The 15665-nt window shown below is 22.9% G+C and overlaps 1 protein-coding gene across 2 annotated transcripts in view; it reads left to right on the top strand.

The window, feature by feature from the left end:
• LOC122511236 overlaps positions 1-15665 on the top strand; it is a 70506-nt gene that overhangs the window by 13042 nt on the left and 41799 nt on the right. For both annotated transcript variants that reach the window (XM_043626369.1, XM_043626368.1), the window contains one exon: positions 4070-4237. In XM_043626369.1, the coding sequence (XP_043482304.1) occupies positions 4076-4237 (162 nt within the window). In that variant the 5' untranslated portion in view covers positions 4070-4075. The remainder of the gene's footprint in view (positions 1-4069; positions 4238-15665) is intronic.

Genomic DNA, 15665 nt, shown 5'->3' with positions numbered 1-15665 from the left:
ATTTTGAAAAAAAAATTTTCCATTTAATTGTGGCTCATGAGATTTGTTTTTTATTTGAATTTTGTTTTTTTTCATTTAATTGTGAATTAGTGAATTTTTGAAAATTTGTTAATTTTTTCCATTTAATTGTGGTTGACGATATTTGTTTTTTATTGAATTTTGTTTTTTTCGTCTCATTGTCGTTGACGAAAATTATTTTTTAGTGAATTTTTTTTCGTTTAATTGTCTTTGATGAAAATTGTTTTTTATTGAATTCTTTTTTTTTGTTTAGTTGTCGTCGATGAGAATTGTTTTTTTAGTGAATTTTTGCAAATTTTTTTCCGTTTAATTGTAAATTAGTGAATTTTGGAAATTTTGTTTGATGAGAATTGTTTGTATGTTTATTAATTTTGCGTTGGATACATAATTTTCAAGGACACCTTATAAAGCTTAATTTACAAGGTAATAAAAAATGTATTAATGAATTCTAATTTGAATCTTATAATTTTTTTTATGTAATATATATTCTAATTCTAAATCATTCCCATGATATTGAGATTATTTTTGGAGATAAAATGAATTTTTTATTTTCTTGGTTGAGAGAAAAAAATACAATTTTACAAGCGATAATAAAAAATTGAGATTGTATCTATTTTTCTTTTTGTGTATCTATTTTCTCAAATTATCCAAATATTTCAACACAATTTTTGTCTAATTGTATAAAGTAGGTCAGGAAGTCAGAATCTCACGTCTGTAGTATCAGTATCAAGTCTATAATCTTGTGTAACTTGTTTCGTTTAAAAGATTCAAGATCAAATGTTCTAATAGCTTTGAATTAGAATATTTACATCCGCAACAATTTTGCTTTTTGCAAATATTTTCAATCAAAGAGGAATTTTGATTCAGTACAATAAAATTTTCTCTTTTCAAATTTACCCAAATAATTAAAATAATAATATTAATAATAATAATTATTATTATTAATTTAAATAAAATATTAGAATATTATTATTATTATTGTTATAATTATTATTATAAATTGTTAAAAACCGATTTTCAAATAGATTCGAAATAATATTTTCGAATATAATCGAAATTATATAATCGAGTTCAGTAATTACAGTTTAATGATCCAATGATGAAAGATTCATAATTGGGAGCACACATTATGTCTTTTTAAAATTTTCGAGCGAGAAAGATTGCCTGACATTTAAAAAAAAAAAGATCAAATCAATCAAAGTTAATTAATGAAAAGTGAAATTGGATGATCTAAAAATTTTGTACCTCAAAAAATTCATATCTAGTCTTTACTTTCACTTATTCAGCATTTTTTGTATTGATATTTATGGCGATATAGTTTATTCTTTTGGTGAAAAGAAACTTTTTATTCTGATTTAATTGTTATCAATTATTATTTTAAAGCAGAAAGTTAGTTTCTGTGAAGTGTATTAATGAAAGTATGTTAATTATAAAAATTATTTGGCGCACAAATTTTCTCGTTTTAGATCTTTTGAAACTGAATTTCACCATTTTTTGAAAATGTAATTTTTTAAATTCTCTTTTTTCCAAAAAAATTTGAGATTATTCTCTTTTTCGTAATTTACAATTTTGTAATCAATTTTTAATGCTCTTCAAGTGGTATAATTTTCGAAATAGAAATTCTTATTGGTTTAATTATTTTTTGATTAATTTTCAAATTTAAGTTTTTGGAAATTTTATATAATTTTAAACCAACTGTCTTTTATTGTTTTTATTTTATATTTATTTTTTTATTCTCTTTTTTCTGTAACTAAAAATTTATTGTTTTCTTAAATCAATTTTGCTTTTCTCTGAATAAGTGGAAATAATTATTTTTTTTATCGACAATAAATTGAGTAAAATAATTCAAATTTTCATTGAGCAAAAATTTTAATTAAAATTGTTGAATTTTAAATTAAATATTCGACAAAATAAAAGTTTCTAATTTAATTGTTATTTATTACTATTATCAATCAGAAAATTGGTTTCTGAAAAGTGTGTTAATTTTCTCGTTTCAGATCTTTCAAATTTTTAGTTTTCAATAATTAATTTTCGAAAACTGAATTTCACCATTTTTTGAAAAAGTAATTCCTTCAATTCTTTATTTTCAAAAAATGGGAAATTTTTCCCATAATTTACAGTTTCGTTATTAATTTTTAATCCTTTCACATCGATACAATTTTCAAAATAAAATTTCTTATTGATTTAAAAATAGGAAATTTTTCCATTTCTCGTAATTTACAATTTCGTATAATTATTTTTTAATCCTTTCGCATCGATACAATTTTCAAAATAGAAATTCCAATTGATCTGATTTTTATGTTTTGATTAATTCTCAAAAATTGAACTATTTTCTTGTTTTTAATTTTCTTCTCCTTTTTTTTGCAGAAAGACTTACGAAAAGCAATTGTTTCTCTTCATCAATTTTTGCTTTTCCCTCAAAGTGGAAATAATTTCTTTTTATGATCGCCAATAAATGAAGTGGAATATTTGTGAGCGGAGCTTCCGATTTTTCTTGCAAAAATTGTTTATCGAGAAAACAATCATCATCATCATCATTTTCATCTCCTCCTATTTTGACAATCCTGTTAGGTTGTTTCTAGAAGATTTTCGTTCTCCACGGTGTGTTGTGTATATGCGCCGCGGTATATCTCCTCTCTGGAGCTCCAGCGGATCAGACTTGAGAACGGAGATGGACAACGTGGAAACGGGTTTAAGCGTGAAAGTAATCGAGCCTGATGGTGCTTCGAGAGTTCTCTCCTTGTCCTGAGCTCAAGATACCCACTGAAATAAATAATAAAAAAGTCGTCCGTTATTCTCTTTCGTGAAAAAAAAAAAAAATATTGATTGAGATAAATGTTTCGGAAGTTGTGCTCGCGAGAAATTTTATTATTCTTTCATGCTCCATTTTTATCATCTTTTTACCTATTATTATTTTTATTTTCCTTTCTATATATTATACTTTTCTCGTTGTTCGAAATCTTTAGACGTAGAATATTTTGCTTTCGCCTTTGCTTTCTTTTCACGTACATGTGATTTTTTTCCGAAATTCTTTTCTTCGTCTTCTTCTTTTTCAATGACTTTCGACGTCAGTAATTTTTCATCCATGATGAATCTGGAAAATTAATTATTCGATTTTTGTAGTTACAATTTGGATTATTTTTTAGTTTTTAGTTTATTTTTCAGTTACAGAATTATTATTTACAGATAATTAAATTTTTACAGATAGTTAAATTTTAGTTACAGATTCGAGATATTTCTTTTTGCAAATGGATTTTCTTTGACCGATAAAATATTCTGTTTGTATTATTCTCTCTCTCTTGCCATAAGAAGTTTTTCGAGGTTTTCTCCTTAAGAATTCGTAGTCGTATAGAGTGGATTAAGGACGGGCATTGCGTTGCTCATGAAGCAGGTGTTCGAGTAATTATTATTCCGTTAGTGGACAATAAATTTCATTTTGAAGATCATTTATTCGTTGTACATATGTCGGCTGTCGACTTATGGTAAAATGTTAGACAAATTAATTTATTGAAGTGCAGATAAGAACTTTGAGGAAAATATTATTCTTGCTTCTTTTTTAGCTATACTATACTCGATATACTCGATGAAAAACTTTAAAATTAGAAACGTTTCGAAATGAAAGATTTGCGGGGAAAAAAAATTACCGAAGAATTTTTTTTCGCAATAATTTGCAACGTTGAATGAGGAAAAAAATTCCTTATCAGATTTTTAAGATTTTACAAATTTGCAGAGTTAAATTAACAGAGTTGAAAAAAAATTACAGAGCAAATTTTAACATTGTAAAAATAGAATATTATTTTTCCTTTCGTTCTTTTTATTTTCTCTTCCTTTTGTTTTATTTTTTTTCTTTTTGTTTTTATTTTCTTTCCCTTTTGTTTTATTTTTTCTTTTTTTCCTTTTTTCTTTTCGTTTCCTTTCTTCTCTTGTCTTTTCTCTTCCTTTCTTTTTCTTTTATTTCATATTTGCTAAAAATTTATTGCACTGTTTGAAAATTTTGCGAGCCTTTTTTCGAAGTACAATTGGCGAAATACTAATAATTTAAATTTTTCAGTGAGTGATGGCGCTACGTCTGAGAGGAAGTAAAGATGTCAAGAAAAGCTCGTATTACGTATGGTATTTGGGGGCGAGGGAAGCAAAAGGAGTTGATGCCATGCCAAGTGCCATAGATTATCTCTTGGAACGCGAACGACTTCAAGAACCTTTCAAGGTTACTTTGCAGGTGAGTACAATACTTTTTTTTTTAAATCCGGCTCGAAAATAAACGAATGATTTTTTGAATTAAAAAAAATATGCCGTTTGACAACAATACATTCTTTTTTCTATACACACGAAATAAAAAGGAAAATAATTTTTTCGACGTAAACAAGAAATTAGGTATCAAATTTATAGCCAATAATAAACGTGTGAAATTGATATTAAATCCTCGAAAGAATTTTGGCAAAAATTTTCGTAGATTTTACTCTGTGGTGATTCTCCTTATTTATCTCTTTTTTTCATTTCTTTGTTCTTTAGGCATGTTTTCGATAGTGTCTTTGAATTTTTTTTAGTATTTTGCTTCTTATTTTCTCTTTTCTTTTTAGTCGACTGAAATTTAAATCCTTTTAGAAACTGGTAATTTCACTTTGAATTTTATCAAAGTTTATTTCTTCTAATATTAGTCTGATATGGCGTCAGCAGTTTTATTCTAAAATAAAATTAAAGACGGATATTTTTAAAGTAATCGTTCATTTAGTTTGAGTTTTTTTTTCTTTGAGATTGATAAGATGTAATTTCGAAAAAAACGGTTTCAAATAATTTCATCGAATAGAAATTGGTGAAAATAGAAATAATAATTGAATTCTGAAAAAATTTTCTTGAAGAACGATTAAAAATTATAATTATTTTAAAAAAAATTTAACTTCAAAATTCTAGAAAATAATTGAATTCAAATCTTGAAAGAGTTACAGTTGCACTTGCAACTGTAACTCTTTCAAGATCTGAATTCAATTTTTTAAAATTATTTAATTAATAATTTTTCTTAAAAATAACGAAAATAATTGAATTTTATAAGATTTGGGGTTACAATTTTTGCAAATAATTGAATTTCAAAAGATTTTAAATTGAAATTTTAGAAAATTTTATCAGTTAATAATTTTGATTCAACATTCTGAAGAAATTATTTTTTCGAATAATTTTAATTGAAATTTCTTTGAAATTAGTTTAATTTTTGAATATATAATTGAAATTTTTTAATAATATTTCTAAATAATCAAAATTTCGGAAAATATAATTGAAAAAAGAATTGAATTTAAAATTGTATTTAAGTGAATTCTATTTTTGTTTTTTAATAATTGAATTTTTAAAGACTTTTCTTAAAATTGTTAAAAAAAATTGATTTTGAGAAGAATTTCAGTTAAGAATTCTAGAAAATAATTTTATTTTAGAAGAAATTTTAACTTTAAATAATTTTAGTTCAAAATTCTGAAAAAGTTAAGTAGTTTTTAAAAAACAAAAAAAATTTTTTTGAAATTAATTGAATTTTTGAATATATGTTTAATTGTAAAATTTTCAAATTATCGAAATTTCGTAAAATCGAATTGTAAACAAATGGATATAAGAATTTTTTTAGAATTTTTTCAGGTGAATGAATTTTCTTTTTTTCTGTTTGAAGAATTGAATTCTCGAAGAATTTTTTCAAAAATTGTTAAAAATAATTGATTTAGAAAAAAAGTTCAGTTAAAAATTGTAGAAAATAATTAAATTGAATTAAAAGAATTTTGGAGAATTTACAGTATTTTTATTCTTATAAAATTATTTATTCAATTTCAAAATGTTTGGAAATTGGAAGTTTTTGAAAATCTTAATTCCCATGGAAAAATAATAATAATGATTGAATATTTATCCAAACAAAAATATTATGTTTCGAATAATTTTACACTTTTAATATTCACAAATTAGAAGAATATTTTTCCCTAAAATTAGCTAAGTTGTCAAAAGTTTCTCGAAGAAGTTTTCCCGAAATCGAAATTCTCTCAAAATAATTCAAATATTCTCAAAATATTTTTTAAAAATTCTATATGAAAATTAAATTACTTTCAATGCAATTTTTAAATATATTCGTCAAAATATTAAAAGAATTCAATTATTATTTTCAAAAAATAATAAAATTCTTCTTCTGTTTAATACAATTATTTTAAATATGCTTAATTTTAATAAAATTCTTTACAGAAATTCAATTATTTTCTGAATAACTTTAATTGAATTTGTCGAAAGAATTTAATTATTTTCAAATATTTCTATAAAACTCTTCAAAATAATTCAATTATTTCCGTAAACTTAAATAAATTCTTCGAAACATTTCAATTATTATTATGAATAATAAAACTCTTTGCAGGAATTCAATTTTTTTTCAAAACAATTTTAATTAAATTACTCAGAAAAATTCAATTTTTAGAAAAGAATTCAATTATTTACAAAACAATTTTTTTTGCATTCTTCGTCAGAATTCAAATATTCCCATAAAATTCGATTATTTCCTAAAATTTTAATAAATTCTTCGAAACAATTAAACTATTTTTATAAATACTAAAATTCTTTGCAGGAATTAAATTATTTTTAATCCAATTTAAATAAAATAACACGAAAGAATTTAATTATTTTCAAAAATTTCCATAAAATTCAATTTCAACAAAAATTTTAAATTCTCTAAAAATAATTCAATTATTCTCAAAATATTTTCAAAAATTCTATATGAAAATTAAATTACTTTCAATGCAATTTTTAAATATATTCGTCAAAACTTGAAGGAATTCAATTATTTTCGAAACAACTTCAATTGAATTTCTCGAAAGAATTTAATTATTTTCAAATATTTCTATAAAATTCTTCAAAACAATTCAATTACCTATTTCCTAAAATTTCAATAAATTCTTCGAAATATTTCTATTATTATAAATAGTAAAATTCTTTGCATAAATTCAATTCTTTCCAAAACAGTTTTAATAGAATTCCTCGAATGAATTTAATTTCAAATATTCACATAAAATTCTTTATTTTATTTTATAAAATTTTAATAAATTCTTCGTAACAATTGAATATTATTTTTAGAAATAATAAAATTCTTCTCAGGAATTCAATTATTTTCAATACAATTTTAATATAATTCTTTTTTATAAAATTCAATTGCCTTCAAAATTTTCAATTAAAATTATTAAAAAAAAACTCTATTACTTTAAAAAAATTCAAAGAAATTCTTCAAAAGAATTTAATTTAGAGTTTTTAAAAATTTTAATAAAATTCAGTTGTTAAAAATTTCTCGAAGAAATTTTCTCGAAATCGAAAGGAATCAGAATTTCTTTAATAATAAAATAGAATCCGAACGAAATCAAATTTTTGTGCGGCGACCCTGTTTTATGAGAATCAGTTTGCTATTCACGGTCTTTATTTTGAAAGTCTGATTTTTTTTGAAGTTTAAAATTCGACTCCATATCAGCTTTCACTTCAACTTGGCCATCAAATTAAAGAATCATTACTTTCACTTTAAATGCGTTCTTTAAAATCGTCCCATTGATTAATTATCTTAATTATCTAATATATACTTAATCGAAAAAAATAGATAAAAAAAAAGATTTGGAGAAAATAGATGATTCTTTGTCTATATTTCTACTTTTAATTACTTATCGAATATTTCGTCAATTCTTTTTTTCTTTTCTCATAAAAGAAAACTGTTCTATTTCTTTCCCAATTAATTTTAATCAATTCAATTTTGTGGTGATTTAAAATAATGATAATTTCAAACAATGGTAATTTGAAACCATGATTGTTTGGTATATTTTTTCGAATGTTGAAAATGTATGCAATGTTCCGAAACTTTGTTGCAGGATGTGAACTTGGAAAAAGACACTTTTTGTCTCTTCTTTTCATCTTTCTTTTTTTGTCTGCCATAGTACTCAAGTTTTATGAAGTACGTTTCATGGAAGGAGCATAGCGGATCGTCAGCATTCTTTCAAGATATCGCGTGTTTACATAGGATTCACTTTAAACTCATGGAAGTAATGTAAAAATATAAAATAACGGTGAACGACGTTGGTGGCAAAACATCTCGATAAATTGAGTCACACACACTCAGAATGTGACTGACTTTCAATTTGATGACGAACTGGTTAATAATGGCAAATGATTTTCTCAATATATACTTATATAGAGTTATATTCCCGTTTTGTTTCTATAGTGAAAAGAGAAAAGAGAAATGGATTGAAATGGATTGAAAAGAGAGAAATTCGACGATGGACAAAAGTGCGAGTCCGCATGGAATTTCAATAAGAGTTTTTAAAGTGAGTTTAAAAAATTATTCTTGACACGAGCCAATTGAAAATCTACAAAAGGAGAACTTGTGGCCCGGATAGAAATCGGCATTGCGAATGGTATTCGCGATGCAATAAACCTCGTTAACTGTCGAGTGACTCTAACTATATTGGATGCGTTGGTACATAAGTACTAACAGCCGGGTCATCAGCGAACTCCTGACTTTCCCCGGTTGACACAGCACATGAGTTATTGTCTGTCCTTCATTTGCTGTCGGGAAAAGAAAGGAAATTCTTTTTAACTCCAAGAATTTAATAGGCAATTAGTTTTTGCACGTATTTTACTTCACTTCTCTTCGAATGAATATTGTCCGAAATTCCTACTGGTTGGAATTTAAACTTCAAAATTCTCCATCAGGAAAATCACTGGTCAGAAATTCCTTCGTATCTTCGTAAAGAAAATTTTTTTTAGCGAAGGAAAAAATTTTCCTCTCACCTTTTACTGCTTTTCATTTTTTTTTTTTTTTTTTTTTTACTGAACTTTTACTTTCAATCCAATTATTTGTTATTGGAGCAATATTTCGTTTTTTTTATCTAGTAGATAAATCCATCTTCCTCGTTGCGGTCACACTGTAATTCCTGATATTAAATTTTCAGTGCAAGTTGTTTTCTTCCTCTTTATGATAATTGATGGGTGGATTTAAAAATTAAGAAACTCTACTGTGTGTATGAAGAAATTCTTTTTGAGAATAATTTAATGTATTATACAATGCTTATGAATTTTCGCCTCTTTGGAAAGATTTCCATATTATATATTATTATTTACATATATTATTAAAGTCATCACAACGTATGGATAAATTCATGAGATTTTATTAATAACAGGGAATTTTAAGTTCTTAAATGTTCTCAATATTTTCATGTTTAAGTATAATGTCAAAACATTTTTATAATCGTCTGTAATTTCCTCCTTTGGATTATTGTTTATCTAAAAGAAAAAAAGAGAAAGAAATTTGCTTTTTAAATTCCTCTTTTAAGACGAGTTTTTGAATAAATTAATAATTAAAGAGCCAGTTGGTAGAAGATTAATCGAGAATTTGATAAAATGGACAATTTAGTTAAAACACTTTTGGAAATTCTCTTGTTTGGAAATATATATAGTAACATATTTCCGAAAATACGAACTGGCAATTCAATTCAATTCATTATTCAATTTATTATTGTTATGCAAATTACAAAATTTTTTATTTCCAAATAAAATTTTTTAAATAATTTCATAATCAAAATTTAAAAAATCCACTTGTTAAGTACAAAATTAATTATTATTGTTTATATTTTCAAAAATTTTAATATAATAAGAATTCAATTATTTTTGTAAATAGTAAATTTTTTCGCAAAAATTCGATTATTTTTAACAAAATTTTAATAAAATTTCACGTAAGAATAAATTCAATTATTTTCTAAAATTTTAATAAATCCTTCTAAATAATCCAATTATTTTTATAAATAGTAAAATTATTTAAAAATTCAATTAATTTTAATAAAATTTTACGAAAGAATTTAATTTTTTTCCTAATTCGTTATAAAATTTTTCAAAAGAATTCAATTATTTTCTAAAATCTGAATAAATCCTTGGAAACAATTCAATTATTTTTATAAATAGTAAAATTCTGTGCAGTAATTCAATTATTTTCAAAATATTTTTGAAAAATTCTATTTGGAAAATAAATTAATTTCAATGCAATTTTTAAATATAGGTATTCGTCAAAAAATTGAAAGAATTCAATTATTTTCAAAAAAAAAAAAAAATAAAATTATTCTGATTAATACAATTATTTTAAATATGCTTAAATATAATAAAATTCTTTACAAAAATTCAATTATTTTCGGAATAACTTTAATTGAATTTGTCGAAAGAATTTAATTATTTTCAAATATTTCTATAAAACTCTTCAAAACAATTCAATTATTTCCTAAAACTTTAATAAATTCTTCGAAACATTTCAATTATTATTATGTAAGATTATAAATAAATGGATAGGCCTTCGGGCATAATTGGGAAAAGCAATTATGAGACGAGCGTCTTTCGTTAAAACATTAAAACAGTTTATTTAACTCGAGTCACATTTTACATATAAAAGACTAACAGACGGACGGACGGATGGATCAAGACCGGGTACAACGACGACGACTCTACGACTGATTACTTCCCGCTATTTTACAAAATCACCCCCCTTCGTTATCAATCTTTGCCCGCCAAATCCCAAATTATATACCGCCAAATCATTGCCAATATAATAAACGACAATACTCTATTTTACATTTCTTACAATTATGAATAATAAAACTCTTTGCAGAAATTCAATTTTTTTCAAAACAATTTTAATTAAATTACTCAGAAAAATTCAATTTTTAAAAAAGAATTCAATTATTTACAAAACAATTTTTATTGAATTCCTCGGCAGAATTCAAATATTTTCAAATATTTCCATAAAATGCAATTATTTCCTAAAATTTTAATAAATTCTTCGAAACAATTCAATTATTTTTATAAATACTAAAATTCTTTGCAGGAATTAAATTATTTTTAATACAATTTAAATAAAATAACCCGAAAGAATTTAATTATTTTCAAAAATATCCATAAAATTCAATTTCAACAAGAATTTAAAATTCTCTAAAAATAATTCAATTATTTTCAAAATATTTTTGAAAAATTCTATTTGGAAAATAAATTAATTTCAATGCAATTTTTAAATATAGGTATTCGTCAAAAAATTGAAAGAATTCAATTATTTTCGAAACAACTTCAATTGAATTTCCCGAAAGAATTTAATTATTTTCAAATATTTCTATAAAATTCTTTAAAACAATTCAATTATTTCCTAAAATTTTAATAAATTCTTCGAAATATTTCAATTATTTTTATAAATAGTAAAATTCTTTGCACAAATTCAATTTTTTTCAAAACAGTTTTAATAGAATGTTATTCCTCGAAAGAATTTAATTATTTTCTAATATTTACATAAAATTCATTATTTTATTTTCTAAAATTTTAATAAATTCTTCCGAACAATTCAATTGTTTTTATCAATAGTAAAATTCTTCGCAAGAATTAAATTATTTTTCTAAATAATAAAATTTTTCTCGGGAATTCAATTATTTTCATTACAATTTTAATAAAATTCTTCTTCATAAAATCCAATTTTTTTAAATTTTCAATTAAAATATTATTAAACAAACCCCATTAGTTTAAAATAATTCAAAGAAAGTCTTCAAAAGAATTTAATTAGGATTTTTAAAAATTTTATTAAAATTAGAAGAAGATTTGATTTTTTATAATTTTAAAATTTTCACGAAAACATGAATTTTTCTTTCCTCGAAATTTTAGAGAACATTCAAGCAGAATCTCGTTAAAAATGTTAAAATGTTTTAAAGAGGAAAAAGAAAATTAAAATCACCGTGGAATGTTAATATTAGTTGGATGAATTTTGTTATCAGAATCACTCTCGTTCATTTCATCATTTGTAATTAATATGGCGTACAATTCTCGTTAGCGAAGTAAAGATTCATAACTGCGCGTTCGGTACATCAGAAGCATCAGAAGCACGACAGCGGAATATGATTTTGAACCGCGCGCTTGTGTGAGTGCATATAGTTTTCTGCAGGTATAGCCATATAAGAAACACATAACTAGAGCGTGAACTTTTTAATTGATTCATTAATAGTCAAGTCACAGGGGGGAGCGATTTGAATACCTTCCTTCATATCTGCAAACTAGATTCTTGTATGTACCATTTTTTGAGACCTTACGATACAAGAGTTGGTAACGGTGCAGCACAGCTCTTATAAATCAGGTTGTGGCAGTCTCTATGAGATGATGGTGTGAATAGGGTTGAGAAGTATGAATATTGCTTTTGAATTCCGTATAACGATTCACTTGCGTAAATTATGTTTATGGGAAACTTGATAAAATAGGTGACCCTTCTTTTCGTTTTCTTTTATTTTATTCAGCTAACTCTTAAAAAAGATTATTTAAAACAAATTAATAATTTGAGAGAGAGAGAGATAGAGAGAAAAATATACTTTTATTTGATTCAAAAATATTTGGCCCAAATAAAATTTTTTTCTGGGTGTAGAAAAAAATGAATTTAATAGTTACAAGCTTCGCACTCATCTACTAAAACTTACTATTTTTATTACTTTTTTTTTTAGATTTTAGCTACTAAAAGCTATTATTTTTGTTTTTTAGAATTTCCACTACTTTAATTCGCTGATTCTAGAAATAAAAAATCTATTCTTAAAAATTATAATCAAATTCTTTAAAACGATTCAATTATTTTCAAAAAATATTCGAAATTAAATTATTTTGAATATCTAGTATTTTCATAAAATTTCGCAAAAGAATACGATTATTAAAAAAAAATTGATAAAATTTATCCAAAATTCATTTATTTTCATCCTAAATAATAAAATTTCCACAGTAATACAATTAATTTAGAAAATTATTTTCAAAAATATTTCGTAAAAATCAATTATTGAACGAAATTTTGATACAATTCTTAATTATTATTATTACAATTCTTCTTTATACAATAATTCAATTACTTTCACTAATAATTTCTCTAAAAAAAATCAATTAATAAACTAAATTTTAATACAATTCTTCTTTATACAATAATTCAATTACTTTCACTAATAATAACATTTTTCATTGAAATTCAATTATTTAAAAAAATGTTTGATAAAATTCTAAGCAAGAATTCAATTATTTTCATTAATAATAAAACTCATCAAAGAACTTCAATTATTTTTAATACTATTTTAATTTAATTAACTGAAAAATTCAATTATTTTCACAAATAAAATTTTGCACAAGAATTCAGTTGTATTTAACATAAAATTTTCATAATATTTATTATATTTCGAAAAAATTAATTATTTAAAACAATGTTTATAAAATTCTTATGAAGAATTCAATTATTTTCAAAAATAACAAAATTTTTCACAGAAATTCAATTATTTTTAAAAATTGTAATAAAATCGTACGCAAGAATTTAATTATTTTCATAAATAATAAAATTCTTCTCAGGAATTCAATATTATTTTTGAAAATTATAATAAAATTCTTAGCAACTATTTAATTATTTTCATAAATAACAAAATTCATCGCAGGATTTCAATTATTTTTAATACAATTTTACAAGAATTGCTCGAAAAATGTAATTATTCTTAAAAATTTAATTTCAGTTCCTCGAAAAAATCAATTATTTAAAAAAATATTTTTTTTTTAATTCTTTGGAAGAATTCAATTAATTATTCACAAAAATATTAGAATTTTTCGCAGGAATTCAATTATTTTCAAATATTTTAATAAAATTGTTCGAAAGAAATCAATTATTTTAAATACAATTTTACTTACATTTTTTAAAAATAATTCAACTATTCTTTTAGTTTTAGATTTTGCTAAAATTTTTCCCAAGAATTAAATTATTTATATAAATAATTCTTTAAAAGAATTCAATTATGTCGATAAATTACAAAATTATTCCTGAAAATCCAATTATTTTGAGACATTTTAATAAATAACTCTTTGCAAAATTTAATTATTTTCATAAATAACAATATTCATCACAAGAATTCAATTATTTTTAAAAGTAATAAATTTCTGCTTAGAAATTCAATTATTTTAAAAAATAACAAAATTTTCCACAGAAATTCAATTCTTTTTAAACATTTTAATAAAATTTGTCGGAATAATTCAATTATTTTGCATGTCCTGTTTATATACTAAATAAATAACTTAATAAAATAAATAAATTTTCATAAATAATAATATTCTTCTCAGGAATTCAATTATTTTTGAAAATTTTAATAAAATTCTTAGCAACTATTTAATTATTTTCATAAATAATAAAATTCATCGCAGGATTTCAATTTTTTTAATTACATGAATTGCTCAAAAAATGTAATTATTCTTTAAAATTTAATTTCAATTCCTCGAAAAAATCAATTATTTAAAAAATGTTTTTTTCTAAATTCTCTGGAAGAATTCAATTATTTACCAAAATATTATAATTTTTCACAGGAATTCAATTATTTTCAAATACTTTAATAAAATTCGTCGAAAGAAATCAATTATTTTAAATACAATTTTAATGACATTTTTTGGAAATAACTCAATTATTCTTTTAGATTTTAATAATATTCTTCCCAAGAATTCTACTATTTATATAAATAATTTTTCGAAGAAATTCAATTATGTCGATAAATAACAAAATTGTTCCCAAAAATTTAATTATTCTGAGGTATTTTAATTAATTCTTTGCAAAATTCAATTATTTTTATCAATAACAATATTCATCACAAGAATTCAATTATTTTTAATACTAATAAAATGGTTTGCAAGAATTCAATTATTTTTATAAATAATAAAATGCTTTTTAGGAATTAAATTATTGTCAAAAATTTTAATAGAATTCTTTGTAAAATTTAATTGTTTTTGAAACCTTTTCGCAATTCAATGATTTTCAATGATCTACTATTTTCATAAAATTTCCAAACAGAATTCAATTATTTAAACAATTTTTTGTAAAAATCTCCGTAAGAATTCAATTCTTTTCATGAATAATAACAATTTCTCATGGAATTCAATTATTTAAATTAGAATTTGCATAAATGAAAATTAGTCGAAAGAAAGGAATTATTTAAACATTTTTATAAAATTCTTGGCAAGAATTAAATTATTTTTCTAAATATTTAAATTCTTTCATGAATAATAAAATTCGTAGCAGGAATTCAATTTATTATCAGGATAAGAAAGAAGTAAATATTTTTAATTGAAATTAGGAAAAAGTGAGGAAAATAAAAATTTGGAATGGAATTTTGGTGAGTTTTGTTAAGTGTCTATAACGAGTTTTTTGGGTCGTCAAGTTTAATATTTCGATAGCTACTTTTTAAATCCTTTTTTTTAGTTTGAAAGCTACTTTTTGCTACTTTTTTAAAATTAATTATCGAGTGCGCAGTCTGTTGTTAATAAATTTATTTAACAATCGAGTATTTAAAATAAAAAAATGTTTAAATAAATTTCTCTTATAGTAAATTTTTTTTTTCTAGTGAAAATTCTGAATGCCAGTCGAAGTGTGAGTCTCGGCACCTTTAAACAAAATGTCAATGTTGACTCTCTATACGAGAGTCTAAATAGCAAAATCATTTAATTAATGTTTCTATTGTTAAATCGACGTTATCACACTTGAGTTTGTCTGTGAATCAATGCTCACGAGCCGTGCACGAGTTATGACAGATGATTCCGCGAGCAGACTTTGAAAAACTTTCTCAAGATGCTCGACTGTATGGCAATTATAA

The sequence above is a fragment of the Leptopilina heterotoma genome, unplaced genomic scaffold, assembly GCF_015476425.1.
Source record: "Leptopilina heterotoma isolate Lh14 unplaced genomic scaffold, ASM1547642v1 Lhet_81, whole genome shotgun sequence".
NCBI classification, from domain to species: domain Eukaryota; kingdom Metazoa; phylum Arthropoda; class Insecta; order Hymenoptera; family Figitidae; genus Leptopilina; species Leptopilina heterotoma.
Note: the sequence above shows the minus strand (reverse complement) of the source record. Positions and strands in the feature narration are given on the sequence as shown.